This window comes from Vollenhovia emeryi, unplaced genomic scaffold (assembly GCF_000949405.1).
Source record: "Vollenhovia emeryi isolate VEMERY1.0 unplaced genomic scaffold, V.emery_V1.0 DF939242.1, whole genome shotgun sequence".
Lineage (NCBI taxonomy): Eukaryota > Metazoa > Arthropoda > Insecta > Hymenoptera > Formicidae > Vollenhovia > Vollenhovia emeryi.
Window position 1 is genome coordinate 1 of NW_011967124.1, and position 16,875 is coordinate 16,875.

The following is a 16,875-nucleotide window of genomic DNA, read 5'->3' on the forward strand; positions in this document are numbered from 1 at the left end:
TGCTTACACCACACTTCTTCATCAAAGTTCACGCAAGCGCAGTTGTCCTTTCTCATCGTGGAAGTTTTATACTTCATTCCATTGTTCCGCTAAATTAAGACGTGTATTGACCTGACCTACTGTCAAGCGTGAGCGCGCGGTGAGACGCGTCCGCCCATCGGCCGCCAGTCGAGGCGGTGCGCGGCGAAGGATAAGTTTTGATAATTTTTACCTTGGCGAAAAGCTCCAGAGACATTACGAACAATCCGCCAACATTCAGGGTAACAACTCTGCTGCCCCTTTGCAAAAGACACAGTATTAAAACTTGAACACATGCAAAGGTGCTACATACCACCGAACGTTGTACCTGCATTCGGATAAAAATATACTAGTCAAATCCAGGTTCGATGATTAAAAATAATTAACTCTAAGTTAGTATAATTAAACTTTTATTGGATTCTCTATTTATTATCTATCATTTACTAGATAATCTATTTATCTCGCCCCTACAAAAACATATATTAAATATGTTACAGGTTATAACAGCCGTAAAATGCTTAGCATTATTTCCGTATTCCTTTATGATAGGGATTTCGTTCTCATCTTTTAACGTGTTAAAAATATGCTGAAGTTGTTCCATCAAGAACTTTACCTATAGGGTTAACAATACATTAGTTAAATAGTTAATAAAATACGGAATATTGTAAACTGCAAATCATCGAACTGTTCACTAGCGACACCTAAAAGATTTAAATATTCTCGCGCAGATCACACTAAATCGTATTAATAAATTTCCTCGATGTATTAAACCAACTATATTTCACGTATATATTTACTTGTTTAAACCTTACCTATTACATTGCAAATTGTAAAACGCTGTCAGATGATACATATACTTTCACTGTTGCATGGAATATATAACGGTGAAGTAGGATAACGATGCCTTCGTTAACTGGAATATAATGTGAACTCGAAAAGAATGTCTTGTACGATACTATTTGTGCCGAATGTCGAATATGTACAATATGTTAAACGTAACATACAATATATATAATTATTTTTTACCGAGGCAAATATTTCGATGGAAAATGAAAAAAGTCCGATAATAGACGGACGAAAAGTTTTGCTGCCATTTTGCAAGATAAATAGTATCAACCTTTGTATGTGCAAAGGTGCTACGTACCACTGAACTTTGTATCTAGAAAGTAACAACTAGACAAGTAATTAAAAATTGGAAAAGATTAGAAATCTCTCTACCAATTTTTGCTATGAGTAAGTGGATTTTAAAGCTAACCAAGTTCTCTTTTCAACAGAAAATCTACAATAATTCTTATATCGACGTGAATTTGGCGCTAGGATTTAGAAAAATGAATTAAACTTAATAAATAAGATAACCGACAATCTCGTTATATATGTTATAAATGAAGAGAGTTAAAAAGATCATAGACTAAACACGAGCAATATTAGGTGTTCAAGCCATCATCTATAAGATTAAGTAGAGGCATTTTGTCTGAACCAATTTTAATTGAGAAATTCTAACTCGTCAAATTATTACATTATTTTAACATACTACAGAAATGGACAATACTTTAATCACTGACAGACAATTGGAGTCTAGAAAAAAACGTTATTCACGCCGAGCAACGATGAATAACTTTCAATGTATATTACAGCATTTTAAAATTTCAATATTTTTAACTGTTTGGACATAAGGCTAAAAATATCTTAAAGTTTGGTACTGACTATATTGTAATCACTTTGTGTTTTTTAGTCTTTAAGATACAAACAAAATAACACATGGTGTAAATAGGTTCAAACGAAATAAAAATGGACTACACTATATTAAATTATATCTTTTGATAAAGTCGAGCGCCAAGTTCACGTCGGTAATTCTTACGCGGTAAGAAATACGTGATTATTGTAATCGGTAACTTCTTGTCCGGCAGAATTGGATATAAACAAGATTATAAAAATTGTAATGGTAATTAGAAGATGCATATAACATTGCTCGATCTCGCCGTCACGTGACATAGTTTCAGATAACTAAAACATAAAGTAATTAATGTATTACGTACATATATATTACAATAAATTATTCTAGACAAGGTTGCAACAAAATCTTTTAATTTAGATATTACGATGTTAATAATCCTTTCAATTACAAAGTCAAAGTCAAAAGAATCATTTAATATTACGTTAACATTACATCTACGAACGTAAAAACTCACTCTATAAAGATTGCAGCTCAAACAAATTACTCCAACTACTGTTACTGTACATAGTAATCCTTTAAAGGTGGAATACACAAGCATAGCGAAACTTCAACAAAACGAAAATATTATTACGTGTATTTATAATTGTTGTTAGGTAATAAATACTAACTGGACAGCTTTGCGATGAATATCAACAGCATGTACAATTTCCTTATAAATTATAATCTCATTTTCCAAGTTAACATTCTTCAGCATTTTTATCATCATTGCCTTTTCAATGCGGTAACTGTAAAATTTTTTTGTTACGCACAATTACCCAAACACAGAAAGAAAAATGATTTGTTTTTATATTTTATATTGCCGAAAGAAATTTTTTCAATCGTTATAAGAAAAGCGAAAAAGGCCAGTTAAAAAAAGTGATATGTTCAAAATAGTTTTCCTTTACACTATATGTTTAAAAAATCGCAAAACACATATACGAGTACATGTGTTAGTAGAATAATATATGATCTACCAAATAGACACTTGTAATAAGATTACTCTCCATATAAAATTACTGAATTAAGTAGCAACAGAGAACTACGTTATACAATCAAATAATTATTATAGACATCACTTCTATACTCATGCCTTCACCTGGCTATTCTAAACATTCCACAGGTATGTTTGAGGTATGTCACAAACATCATTCCTGTTGCTACTACAGCAGTACCTCCTATAGAAGCAGATGCGAATAAACTCGGAATTATTAAATATAGAAAGCTTTCGCGCCCAATGAAGTACTTAGGTATAACTTTCTGCATAACGTAACGTGATTCAGACTTGTCTACGAGCAAGGTAGTATCAAGAAATTGCAGTAAAAACGTCAATAACAGGATAGTAATTACACAGCAAACTTCAAACACTAAGATATAAAAAGAAGAAATTTTTTTACAACATTGCTTCTCTTATTTTTTCGAATAATATTGTTTCAGGCTATTTCGTGCATTAACCAATTCACAATGTTAATGCAAGCTAATAATCTCAAAGTGTCCAAATTTATCATTTAAATTAATTATTCAACTATTAATATAATACAATTATTATATTAATATTAATATTAATATAATAATTGGAAACAAAAAAATCTTATCGTGCTAATATACCTTCATTCCATTTTATTCTTAAAATTTTTACTTACGCGACATCCTTTAATATGTTAACATAAATAGTAAAATGGTTAAGGCGATTTTTCTGACGATCGCAAACTAGTTCGCTTCATAAGTGATTAAATATTAATAAATGTTGTCTTACACATCATTATAGCCGTGAAACGTTTTGCGATGTTTCCATATTTTGTTACAATAGCGATCTCATTCTCATCTTTTAGATCGTTATAAATATGCTGAAGTTTATACATTAACCACCTTATCTATTATACCAATAATTCTTCTTAACAACGTACCGTTAAATTTAGAAAACATGTTATGTATTATATTAAAAAAGCTTCAATGTTTGAAAATACTAAATTTAAATATAACTTACAGTATGAACATTAACATAAAAAGAATGATATGAGAACGCGTATATAATACCAAGTAAGGCGATAGAAAGAACATTAATGACAAGCGCTGGAGTGCATTTTGTAAATGCAAATGTTGCAAACTAAAACCAAACCATTTATTTCAAAATTAACACTACAAAATTCTTCTATTTAATTAACTAATTAGAAATCTAAAATATTGAGCTGTATAACAACAACACAGTTGCACATATGGATGTACATACCAGGTATGTAATACAGAAAATCAGAAAAGCCAAAATCAAAATTGCCTGAAATTCAACGAGTTTTGTTCGTTTATAAGGCCACAAGCCAATCGAGAGCAGAAGAATCCGATTGAATCTAAAATAGGTATTGATGCAAATCATCACTCTACGAGAAACAGTACGCGTTTGACTGCAAAAACGTACTGAAGAAGATTCGCATATCCCACTCTCTCAAATATTCAGAATATTACATAATTTTTCTTCTTCAGCGTAAATTCAAAATTGCTTAATTTTGCATAAATTTAACATGAGGTGGTAGACAAATTGCCATCATGAGATTCGGACACTCGCAGTTTGATGGAAACGCACGTTTTGCATGGAAAAAAGTACGAGTGATTAAGCGATCGATAGAGAAGACGTCGAGGGAGAGTCACCTGCGATGCTTATTTCCCGTAAAAAGAAGGCTTACACCACACTTCTTCATCAAAGTTCACGCAAGCGCAGTTGTCCTTTCTCATCGTGACAGTTTTATACTTTATTCCGTTGTGTACACTCGTGCGATACCTTTCGTTTTTAAGGGTAACACAGATTCTTCGGTCTTATGTACTACCGAGATAATATACATCGGTTACAATTGTCACTAATAAAGTACTAAGCAATCCAAATGCAGATCTTGGAATACCTTACTACTTGCTAAAGCTCTTTGACTCAGAAAGAATTCACATTCGTATTACGTAGGAGAACATGAGTCATCGAAGATATGTCTTTTATGATACAGCACGAACTAGTTTTGTGATAAAATACTTTATTGACAACAAGTGTATACGTCCATTATCAAAACTCGATATCTATAAATTTGTGATTTGACTATCCAAACAGTGCAACGGATATACATATATAGTAAGTGCGGACAAGATGTACAGTATGTGTTATCTTGTGTAAGTTTTGCATAAGCGATCTTTTATTCTACGTGGAAACTTATTCTAATGTGGAAACGTTTCTTATTCAAATTAACATTAGGCAAAAGTGAAAACTGTTTCATAATTATTAAGCATTCTCGAGTCAACATGTAAATCAACTAATATCTCTCTTTATACTTACGTTACAGACAGCGCGCGTTACGATTTAAAAGTAAGAAACATTATATATCCTTGGTAACTTCATCCAAGATAGTAACACATAAGAGAATAAATTTACTTTTAAACTTACCTATTGTAATGAAAATGATAATCACTGTCGGATAGTAAATTTTCGCATTATTGTTGCGTGGAATAGACAACGGTGAAATAAGATATCGATGCCTTTGTTAACTAGAATAAAATACAGCTCATGTAATCTGTTTCGTGAATAAAAAAAAATATCACGTAATATTCAACATTAATTTTTACCGTAGCGAAAAATTCTAAGGACAATATAAATATTCCGCCTAGCTGCAGAGTGAGAGTTTTAGAACCTCTTTGCAAGAGAAATAATATTAGTTTTTGTATATGTAATGGTGCTATGTACCACTGAACATTGTAGCTATAAAACAAAAATCTGCATAACAAAACAATTGAATAATAGAAATAAATTTATAGAATGTATCGTCTCTTACGCTGTAGAAAATACGTGGTCATTATGATCCGTAATTTCTTGTCCAGCATAATTAGCTATAAATAAGTATGCAAACATTACACCTATAATTAAAAGGTGTATTACAAATCGTTCGGTATCACCTCTAAGTGCTGCAGTTTCAGAAATCTAAAATATAGTGCAATTATCGGAATCGTAATACGTTAAAAAATTTACATTTCATAATTAAAAGTTTGACGTCTACACAAAGTTACAAAAACTTTTTTCCGCGTACAGATCTTTCAATATTGTATAAAATTCCGGTAATTTTGATATTGTAAATATATCATACTGTTCACATCAAAATACAACTACTAATGCGAGAACTCACTCCATAAAGATTTAAACTCAAACAAATAACACCAACTACTATCACCAAAAAATGTGATCCTTGGAAGTTAGAAAACAGAAGCTCGGAGAACCTTAAACAAATTAAAAAATTAAAAATATTATTCTTTATGTTATTAAATATTAGTAGGAAAAATACTAACTTGATAGCTTTACGATGGATATCTATCGCCAGAATTATTTTTTTATAGATTATAATTTCGTCCTTTGAGCTAATATTTTCCACCATATTTACCATCAATGCTTTTTTAATGCGGTAACTATAAAGAATTTCCTCATAATTATAGTGTTCTCGTTGCATAAAAGGAACAATACTTGACTAGCATAATTTCATCATTTTAGTGTATGTTACGAAAAGAAAACAACTTTTTGAAACATTAATTTATTAAAACTACTCTTTTTGATGTATAAATTATCTTGTCAAAAAATTAAATAATAGATTCCTATTCTATCATCGAAGAGTATTATTCCAATACATTGATATGTGTTATACTTGTTAAAGATAAGAATGTTGCGTTTCATGAAAATTTTTTCTGATAAACACACTTTTCAATTTTGTTAATGAAATATTTTATACAAATGTTAAACAATTTATTATGCCATAAGAAATTTATTATCAAAGAAAATAAGAGAGAGAGAAGAGTTTATCCTTATCTATATACGAGTATATCAATAAAATTTACAATATCGATAATATGGTAACAAAGTAATCCAATAATATTCAACAGTAACATTATTTTCATGCATAAATATATGTTAAATAAAAATAAACAAATTTTTCGCAATCATGCAACTGTTTCACTTATTCACATTAATTTTTTCACCTGGCAATTCTAAACATTCCACAGGCATGTTTCATGTAGCCTATAAGCATCATTCCTGTTCCTACCAATGCAGTTCCTCCTATAAGCATGGTTGTAACCGCGTGCAGCAGAAGTAAATAAAAATATTTTTCTTGGTTAACATAGTACACAGGCATGACGGTTTTTATTGCGTGACGTTGTCGAGATTCGTTTATGAAGCCAAGACCAGGGATAAACGGTAAAATTGGTAGTAAAATAACGGAAGTACAATTGGTGATGTAAAAAACTAAAAATGTTTAAAAAAAATAGACACATAATTCATTGTTCTTATCGTTATACATCCTGACGCCTCAAAGTTGTTCGCTCTTCTTAATTTCTCTCATCATTTATTTTTATAAAACATTCTGTAAGATATTCAATTCTCAGTAGCAAAAGTAATTTAAGTTGTTCGAATTATACATATGTATACAATTCAATAGATTTATTTAAAAAGATAGGTATTAGATAGAAAACATGAATGAAGCAATATTATGATTTGAAAAAATTTATCCTTTGTAATGTGTATTAAATATCAAATCAGGTACTGTCTTACACGTAACAATGGCAGTATAACGTTTCGCGATGTTTCCATATCTCTTTATGATAGCTATTTCGTTCTCATCTTTTAGTTCATTACAGATGTCCTGAAGTTCCTCCAAGAATCCCTTCACCTTTGGTATCAATATTATTTTTTTATTAGCCTCATTGGACGTTTGGAAAAAAGTTACTTTGTATAAAGTCTGGCTTATCAGGAATATTTATTTTATGTATTATTCACTTGAATATAGCAAAAGCAATACCAACTTACAATTTGAGCGTTAATTCGAAATGAGTTGTATTCAATCATATACATAGTAAAACATAATGCGGTTGAGAGAACCTTGATGGCAATATTGACAGTGCATTCAGCAGACATAAACACGGAAAACTACAACCAATTAATTTATTTTAAAAATATTTATTATAATTTTTTAATTAAAAACAGCCTTTTTATGCGATTAATTTAGTTGCAGATATAAAATAATCCAGTACTCGGAGTTAGTTGCACATTTCGAGCAGATTTCGTAGGCGACGCCTTCTGACTTGCAATACCGTCAATATCAATCGAAGCTGAGCCGCCGAGCTTCGATCGATATTGGCCGCATTGGGGGTCAGTGGGCGTCCACTACAAAAACTGTCCACAATGTACATACAACTAACTCCGAGCACTGAAATAATCGATTGTTCCTCCATTTGCAAAGAACAATTCATAATCTTATCACATATTATAGCAATTGTATAATAATATACTGCTTTGCAAAATTGATAAACTCAATTTCGAATTGATAATAAAACTATCAAACACAAATACAGATGGCCGCGAAGTTGTTTTCGAAAGAATAATTTCAATCACAACTAAAAAGATTTGAGCAGATGCAAGAGTTGTTGCAAAATTTACCAAAAAAAATCTACCTTTGATGTAATGTACTAAAAGAATTATTAAAAGGCAATGAAACTTAACAAAAGTTAAAATCTGAATAGAGATTAAAAATGTCTTGTTGAAAATCGTTGTATCCATCTTTAACAAAGTCACATAAATTTCAATAATTTAAAGTTTTTGATATTATTAAATATACATTATTTAAATATATGATTTAAAAAAGAATATTATATATTACATTGTACTATAAGAGTGAAATACTAAAAATGAAATATTAAAAGATAATATAACTACAAATACATTTACGAATTTGATTGTACCTGGGCTACAATAAAGCTGATCACAATACCGTAACATAACATCAGTTGAAACTGTACGAGTTTGGATTGTTGGTAAGGCCATAAGCCAATTGCAAGCAGAAGAATCCGGTGGTATCCAAAATGCTGAGTTGTGACACAAATCATCACTATGCGAGACACGAAACACAGTATGACTGACGCACAAAGAACTCGACGAGAATTCTTTCCCCCTTACGAGATATCAATATTTTATTTTCAAATTTCTATTCTCAGTACAAATTCTACAATTTCTCCAAATTGCCCAATTCAGCAGAATCATAATACGAGACGGTAGAGAAAATACTACCGTGAGATCGAAACACTCGCAAATTAATGTTTCTGCCCGGACAGGAACGGGCGATCGATTGATTTGACGCCAAGAGACATTCAACAAACGTTTATTTCCCATAGAAAGCACTCATGAGTTTTTAACCGAAGCCCGCGCAAACGCAGTTGTCTTTTCTCACGACGACCGTTTCACGTGCTTCATTTCATTTCATTGCATACATTCGTATAACATACATATTTGTCGACTAAGAGGAACATCAATACCGGCATTGCAAACTAACATGTTAGGTATGTAATTATTTTTAATAAGGTACAGAATACTACAAATTGCAAGTCATCAAACTGTCCATACTAGTTATATCTAAAATATTTAAACACACATATTTTCGCAGAGCATATTAAAACGTTTAATAAGTTTCCTTGACACATTCTACAATAACATACAACTGACATATTACGCACACCATACATTTACTTGTTTTAAATCTTACCTATTTTACAGCAAATTACGCTATCAGATGATATATTTTTTATATCAATGTTGCATAGAATATACAACAGTGAAGTAGGACAACGATGCCTTTGTTAACTAGAATGCAATGCAGCTTGTACGATATTATATCTGTGCCGAAGCTCGAATACCTATACACAATGTGTTAAACATAACATACGATATAAAGTGATATTTTACCGTGGCGAAAAGTTCGATGGAACCTGAAAACATTCCGCCAAGACATAGGTGAAAAGCTTTACTGCCATTTTGCAAGAGAAACAGTATCAACCTTTGTACATGCAAAGGTGCTACGTACCACCGGACATTGTATCTAGAAAGTAACAGTTGAGCAACCATCGAAAATTTGAAAAGATCAAGTATCAATTTTCGCTATGAGTAAACAGATACTAAAGGAAACTAAGTTTTCTCTCTCTTTCCATAATAAAAAAAATTTACTCGTGTATATTTGTGAGTACAGTAATTCTTACACCGTAAAAAATACGTGATTATTGTAATCAGTCATTTCTTGTCCGATATAATTGGTTACAAACAAGAACAGAAAAATTCCAATTATAATTACAAAATGAATAAGACATTGTTCGATGTTGTTCTCACGTGATATGCTTTCAGATATCTAAAATATAAGCATAGCAATTAATATTTTATGTATATATTATAATAAATTATTGTGGACAAGGTTGCAACGAAAATGTTTCAATTTAGATATTATATTGCAGACGGCTCTTCCAAATTTAACATTACAAACTCAAAGTCCAAATAGTCATCCAAAAATATATATAATACCGTAAGAACTCACTCTATAAAGATTGAAGCTCAAACAAATCACAAAAACTAACAACAATAAGGATAGCGGTCCATTAAAAGTAGAGAACAAAAGTGTAGAGATCCTTCGAAAAAAAAATATTATTACATATATTTATAATTATTGTTACATAAATACTAACTTGATAGCTTTGCGATGAATATCTACAGCGTGGACTATTTCCTTACAAATTATAATCTCGTTTTCCAAGCTAATATTTTTCAGCATATTTACCGCCATTGCCTTTTCAATGCGATAACTGTAAAAAACTTTTTGTCGTAATTACGCAGACAAAAATCGAACCAACTAGTTGTTACAAAATATTTTATAATGTCGTAATAAATTTCCCCCATCGTTACGGAGACGGCAAAAAAGCTATAAAAAAACTAATATGCTCACAATAATTTTAATATAAACTATTTTGTTAACAACACAATAACATTTATTCTACTAAAATAGATTGTCCTGCAAAAAGATCATTTTTCTCCGTATGAAATTATTTAAGAAGTACCAAATAAAATTATGTTTATGGTGAAAAAGTTATATTTATGTCTATACTTATTTCTTCACCTGGCGATTCTAAATATTCCACAGACATGTTTGAAGTATGACACAAGCATCATTCCTACTGCTAGTACAGCAGTACCTCCTATAAAACCAGCTCCAAAAAAATGCAACGTTATTAAATACGTACAGTTTTCTCGACCGATAATAAACTTGGGCAACCCTTTTTGAAAAAAGTGATACGAATCAGACTCTTCTACGAACAAAACAGCTTCAAGAAAATACAATAAACCTGATAATAATATTATAGAACTTATGTTGCACACATGACACACTAAAAACATAAAAAATTTTTTAAACATTACTTCATATTCTTCTAAATAATATCGTTATAAACTGTTTTGTGCAAAGAACCTCAGTGTTAATTAATAATTAATGATTGAAAAATATTCAATTAAATTAATTTTTCTACTTTTAATATAATAGAAACAAAAATTCTTATCGTGATAATATAATTTTATTCTATTCTTCTCAATATTTCTTTCATTCTAATTTGTTTTTAATATTTTTGTAATTACGACATCCTTCAATATATTAAATTAAATAATACGTTTTATGCGATTTTCTGACAATTACTAACTATTATATTTCGCTTGAGTAAATGATTAAATGTTAAATGTTGGCTTACACGTGAATAAAGCCGTGAGACGTTTCGCGATGTTTCCATATTTTATTATAATAGCGATCTCCTTCTCATCTTTTAGATCGTTACAAATATGCTGAAGTTTATCTAATAACCACTTCATCTATTATAAAAATAATTATTTTTAACGTTACTTAATATCGTAAAATTTATAAAAAATGCCTCATGTATAAAACTTAAGTTTTTGAAAATATTGAATTTAAACACAGTAGAAGCACCACCTACAGCATCATTGTTAATCCAAAAAGAATGGTATAAAATCGCAAACGTACTAAAGTACAATGCGATAGAGAGAACATTGATGATAAGAGCTGAAGTGCATTTTGTAAATACAAGCGTTGCAAGCTAAAATTAATAAATTCATTTAAAAAATTACCATTGCAAACATTTTCAGAAATAGAAAATAATAAACTGTTTTACACAGACATGGATATACCTGATGTATAACACTGCTAGACAAAAGAATAAAAACCAAAACTGCCTGAAGTTGAACGAGTTTTGTTCGTTCATAAGGCCACAAGCCAATCGAGAGCAGAAGAATCCGATTGAATTTAAAGTGACTCTTGACGCAGATCATCACTCTACGAGAAACGGTACGCGTTTGACCGCGTGAACGTCGTAAAGAATTTGCATGTCCCACTCTCTCAAATATCCAGAATATTACAATTTTTCTTCTTTAGCATAAATTCTAAATTGCTTAATTTAGCATAAATATAATGCGAGGTGGTAGACAAATTGCCATCGTGAGATTGGAACACTTGCTGTGTTTCATGTTCTTACACGAGAAAGAAAAACCGAGCGATTAGACGACCGATCGATACGATGTCGAGGAAAATTCAACCGATGTTTACTTTCCGAATAAAAAGAATGTTTACGCGACACTTCTTCATCGAAGTTCATATCAGCACAGTTGTTTCTCATTTTAACGGTATTTTATACATATATTTTTACTTTACTTATGCGCTCCATCGTGTACACTCGCGCAATTTCTTTCTTCTTTATGAACAATATCGATTCATTTTTCTTATGTTGTGTTAACTGTATATAAATACCACCAATAAAGTACAGGTATAACAATCTACTACGTAAAAAATATTATACAAAATGTAGTTCTTCGAGCTTTTGATACTACAAGTATAAAGACCTTTTTACACTTCTAGTTCTACATTACTGAAAAATTAATAATGTTCTCCAAAACACAAAGAACATATGTGTTTTAGTTGGAGCATATTACGTACAGATGTATCACACGTTTACCCGTTATAGCTCTTATAATACCATAAATGAAATCTTTAAAGCAAAAAGTAGATAGAGATTCGTTATCGAGACTTAAGCAACCGTGAATTTGTGATTATTAAAACAGAGCAACGCGAACTATACAGGAAAGTAATATCAGTGTTATTAACGATACATATGTACTATTTCATCTGTGCAAACTTCGTGTGACTGATGTTCTACTGATTTAAACGCGAAAAACAAAAACGTTCGAAATCTACTCATTAAAATTAATATCATTCAAAGGTAAATGATACTTCATGTTTCAAAGGTATAATATATTATATGTACATATAATCTATTTAATATAAAAATCTACTAATGTCTATCTCTCTACTTACGTCACGAATGCGTTATGCTTGGAAAACAGAAGAAATGTTATTTCTTCAATAATTTTATTCAACCATCAAACACATGCAAAAAATGTATTTCTACTCACCTACTCTACTGTAAATTGCAAACACAATTGCAATTGTTGGATAAAAAATTTTCACATCGCTTGCATCGAGCACATAACAGTAAAGTAGGTTATCGATGCTTTTGTCAACTAGAACGAAATGTATATTTGTATCGTGTCTGTATATCATATTTATATGCACATACTGTACACACACACACACACACACACACACACACACACACACATAATGTGCTATAGATAATATAATAATTTTTTACCACTGCAAATAATTCTAAAGACAATGTGAAGACTGTCCCAAAACTAAGGCTGACAGTTTTGCTACCTCTTTGCAACAGGAATAATATTAGTTTCTGTACATGTAATGGTGTTATATACCACTGAACATTGTATCTACAAAGGAAAATGAATCAATAATTGGAGATACAATAATAATTTTTATATAGAGTCATGAATCAACCTCGTAATTTCGATTATACTCTCAACTTCAAAAACTTACTGATATACATATATTTATTTAAGCATATATGGTATATCACTTACGCAGTGGTAAATATGTGGTTATTATGATCCATAAATTCTTGTCCAGCATAGTTAAAACAAAACATATATATATAAATATCGATTACAATTAGAAAATGAAATATAAAATCCTGAATATCGCGTCCAAACGAAATAACTTCAGAAATCTAAAGTATAACATTGAAATTAATATTTTGTCTTACAATTAGTCATTTTACTAGCAAGGTGCAAGCAAAAATTAGAAAATCAATTTTAATTAAAAAAAAATTCTTGACGGATGCTCATCAAGTAGGCAAAATATTATTAGTACATAGACTATCGTTTTCTAATCAAGGTATTCACAAAATCAGGTCACGTATAATATCAAAAATCGTTTCATGATGTTGTCTGTTATCCACCATGACTACGATTGTAGCTTATGTATCTTAACTATTAGCTCGCTCTCCTCTGAATATTGTAAAAATTTTGTATTTTATAACATGGAATAATCATTCTTTTAAATAAAATCTCACGTTCTTACGGCAATTTTACGATCAATTAACTCCTTCAAACTGTTTCATTTCTTAATTCTTGCCTGCCCCTTGTGTAAAATAAAACTATAAAATTTCCTTTCAATTTAAACTTATTAAAAGTGTATCTAATAATAATACAAGAACTAACTCCATAAAGATTCAGGCTTAAGGTAATTACTCCAATTATTATTAAGACGAAACGCGATTGTTGAAAGACAGAAAAGAAAAGTGTAGTGGACCTTCAATAAGAAGAGAATATAATTATATTTATATTGGTATAATTGTTACTAGATATATCTAGTAATTATAATTACTAACTTTATAGCTTTACGATGAATATCTACGGCATGAATTAATTGTCTGTACATTACAATCTCATTCTTTAAACTAACATTCTTCAGCGTATTTATTGCCTTCTCGATGCGATAACTGCAAAGAATGTCGGTACTGTGATTATCTTTGTAGAGATTACAGGAAAATATCGCATGCTGACATATCATATTTTATAACGTTATATATTTTATTATTGTTATAAAAAATCTAAATCGCTAAAAAGAATCCTATTATTTGCATTTTGACATCCGATTGAAGAACAGTGATTCTTATTTTACTATTGAAACAGATCTAATTGTAGTAGCAAAATATATTTTCTGAAAATGGATTATAGAATAAAATTTATTTCTTTTAACAAAATAATTTTCCTACTTTACTAATTAAACAAATTTTTTTATAATAAAATCATTTACCATACTAGTAAAATTTAATGGCTTCAATGCCCAATAGCGATAATTTGGCTATAATAGTCAATTTCCTTTCTCTCTAAAAATCAATCAGTGATAATCCACTGATTGACTTTTAAGGAATTTGTTTATAAATTTCAAAATGATAACGAAAACAATTGTGTGCATAATTATGATATAATTTTTATATTTATTCTTACATATATTTCTCTTCACCTGGCGATTTTAAACATTCCACAAGCATGTTTAACATATGCTATGCACAACGTCACTGATGCAATCAGCATTATCCCTCCTATCATAATCGCTGAGCCCGAATGTAGCATAATTAGATAGAAATAATTTTCTCGGCCGACGAAGTGCTTAGGTATAAACATCTGCATCACACGACTTAGACGATGCTCATTTATGTGCACGACAATATCAAAAATGTATAGTACACAGGGCAATGATATAATAGCAATTATGTTGAACACTTGAAACACTAAAGTTGTTTAAAAAAATTTATTATACATATAGAACGTTGATTGTTATTCTTCCACAAATAATTAATTTTAAAAATAAATTTTTTAATTTATTGCCCTTTTACCATTTTTTTCGGAGCATTAATGTAAAATAATGGTCATTAATTTTTTATTATTTAAGTTTTTCAATTTTAATATACGAATTAGAGTAAAGTACATACTATAAAGCACATATTATGAAGAAATGTATTTTTATTGTGTATGTTTTTCTCATATTTTATATATATATATGTTAATTTTGCATTCTGTTATGTAGAATATAATAACTAAATGTTTTAATAAAATGCTCACGTAGTTAATCAGGCTAATGATTTAATTTTTATTATAATTTATTTACAACATGTACTAGATGTCAATATATTTTCTTACTTATGAATAGAAACGTACAACGTTTCGCGTTGTTCCCGCACTTCTTCATAATATTGATTTCTTTTTCGTCTTTCAGTTCGTTACAGATATGCTGAAGGTGCTCCAATGACCATTTTATCTATTGTGTCAAAAATAGTTTCCAACATTCATCTCATTGTAAATTTGTAACAATAATTTTGTTACAAATTTACAATGCAACTAACTTGTATCAACAATATTCATCTAATTATATATAATATATTGAAAAATAAAACAAACTTACAGCTTGCCTGTTAACACGGAAACTGTTGTATTCAATTACATACATAGAAAAAAATAATACCATGGAGATAACCTTAAGGATAAGATCGACAGTACATTCTTCAGAAATAAATACTGCAAGCTATAATTAATAAACATGTTTAAAAAACTAGCATTAAGAAAGCTACTTCATTATTTAATTAAGTACTGAAAAGTGTAATAATCTGTTTTAGCATACATAACAGTACACACCAACAAAATTTAATAATTACAATAAAGTATATTAATATTTAATTTCATTATAAATTATTAATAAAAATAAATACATAATATATAAATACAAGTTTTAAAATAATATTGCGTACAGTCTCACCGTAACAAGAAATACGATTGAAAATGTGGACTTACTTGATACACGACACAACTAATCAAAATACCAAGGCACAAGATTATCTGCAGCTGAATTAGTTTCGAATGGTGATAAGGCCATAAGCCAATTAACAATAAAATAAACCGATTCCAACTGAAGTGCTGGGTCACGATACAGATCATCACTTTGTGAGAAATGTATCGCATTCGAATGCGATACATTTGCGACGAACAAGTTGCGAGGAATAGCGCATCACCTCTTTGTAAAAGAATCAATTGCATATACACACGATCAAGTGTTTTAGAATTTTTCTTTCTTTATGTAAATTTTAAATTGCTTAATTCAGCATAAATGTAATGCGAGGTAGGTAAGTTGCTATTGTGAGATCGCTCGACGTTATACACTCGGAAAGAGAACGGACGATTAAGCGATCGATCGATTTGACACCGAGGGAAAATTCACAACCGATGTTTACTTCCCATAAAAAAAATATTCGTGTGATATTTCTTGGTTAAAATTTGCGCAAACACAGTTGTCCTTTCTCATCGTGGCAGTTCCGTGTTCTTTTTTTCATCATGCACATTCGCGCAATGACGT

At 30.1% G+C, this 16,875-nt stretch overlaps 4 protein-coding genes across 15 annotated transcripts; all 4 read right to left on the minus strand.

Moving 5' to 3' along the window:
• Positions 1–410: 410 nt before the first annotated feature.
• On the minus strand, positions 411–5,168 carry LOC105560062. 5 transcript variants are annotated; one of them, XM_012008816.1, is made up of 10 exons: positions 3,960–5,165; positions 3,717–3,836; positions 3,486–3,603; positions 2,829–3,096; positions 2,362–2,478; positions 2,208–2,298; positions 1,877–2,022; positions 1,045–1,177; positions 831–931; positions 411–631 (listed from the first exon to the last, which is right to left on the minus strand). In XM_012008816.1, the coding sequence occupies exons 1-9, from the start codon at positions 4,098–4,100 to the stop codon at positions 878–880; spliced, it is 1,188 nt and encodes a 395-aa protein (XP_011864206.1). In that variant the 5' UTR covers positions 4,101–5,165; the 3' UTR covers positions 411–631; positions 831–877. The 5 variants fall into 5 exon arrangements, with proteins under 5 accessions (XP_011864206.1, XP_011864205.1, XP_011864207.1 ...); XM_012008815.1 differs by having other exon boundaries at positions 411–931; XM_012008817.1 differs by having other exon boundaries at positions 411–1,177; positions 2,829–3,018; positions 3,960–5,168.
• On the minus strand, positions 4,968–8,924 carry LOC105560061 (odorant receptor 4-like). Of its 3 annotated transcripts, XM_012008813.1 has the most exons (9): positions 8,480–8,924; positions 7,548–7,667; positions 7,293–7,410; positions 6,722–6,986; positions 6,041–6,157; positions 5,881–5,971; positions 5,533–5,678; positions 5,148–5,459; positions 4,968–5,034 (listed from the first exon to the last, which is right to left on the minus strand). In XM_012008813.1, exons 1-8 carry the CDS (start codon positions 8,621–8,623, stop codon positions 5,249–5,251), a joined length of 1,212 nt encoding a protein of 403 aa, XP_011864203.1. In that variant the 5' UTR covers positions 8,624–8,924; the 3' UTR covers positions 4,968–5,034; positions 5,148–5,248. The 3 variants fall into 3 exon arrangements, with proteins under 3 accessions (XP_011864203.1, XP_011864200.1, XP_011864202.1); XM_012008810.1 differs by having other exon boundaries at positions 5,881–6,157; XM_012008812.1 differs by lacking the exon at positions 4,968–5,034 and having other exon boundaries at positions 5,176–5,248; positions 5,327–5,459; positions 5,881–6,157.
• Positions 8,922–12,133, minus strand: LOC105560060. 4 transcript variants are annotated; one of them, XR_001008792.1, is made up of 9 exons: positions 11,745–12,133; positions 11,534–11,653; positions 11,294–11,411; positions 10,672–10,939; positions 10,244–10,360; positions 10,096–10,186; positions 9,767–9,912; positions 9,277–9,609; positions 8,922–9,146 (listed from the first exon to the last, which is right to left on the minus strand). XR_001008792.1 is itself a non-coding variant. In XM_012008809.1 (9 exons), exons 1-9 carry the CDS (start codon positions 11,883–11,885, stop codon positions 9,402–9,404), a joined length of 1,146 nt encoding a protein of 381 aa, XP_011864199.1. In that variant the 5' UTR covers positions 11,886–12,133; the 3' UTR covers positions 8,922–9,401. The 4 variants fall into 4 exon arrangements, 3 of the variants coding, with proteins under 3 accessions (XP_011864199.1, XP_011864198.1, XP_011864197.1); XM_012008809.1 differs by having other exon boundaries at positions 8,922–9,609; positions 10,672–10,732; positions 10,796–10,939; XM_012008808.1 differs by having other exon boundaries at positions 8,922–9,374; positions 9,477–9,609.
• A 418-nt stretch (positions 12,134–12,551) lies between these two features.
• LOC105560066 lies at positions 12,552–16,478 on the minus strand. 3 transcript variants are annotated; one of them, XR_001008795.1, is made up of 10 exons: positions 16,317–16,478; positions 15,931–16,050; positions 15,669–15,786; positions 14,992–15,259; positions 14,354–14,464; positions 14,184–14,274; positions 13,545–13,690; positions 13,262–13,394; positions 13,023–13,130; positions 12,552–12,941 (listed from the first exon to the last, which is right to left on the minus strand). XR_001008795.1 is itself a non-coding variant. In XM_012008826.1 (9 exons), exons 1-9 carry the CDS (start codon positions 16,458–16,460, stop codon positions 13,074–13,076), a joined length of 1,188 nt encoding a protein of 395 aa, XP_011864216.1. In that variant the 5' UTR covers positions 16,461–16,478; the 3' UTR covers positions 12,552–13,073. The 3 variants fall into 3 exon arrangements, 2 of the variants coding, with proteins under 2 accessions (XP_011864216.1, XP_011864217.1); XM_012008826.1 differs by having other exon boundaries at positions 12,552–13,130; XM_012008827.1 differs by lacking the exons at positions 12,552–12,941; positions 13,023–13,130 and having other exon boundaries at positions 13,305–13,394; positions 13,545–13,581.
• Between the last annotated feature and the right edge of the window lie 397 nt (positions 16,479–16,875).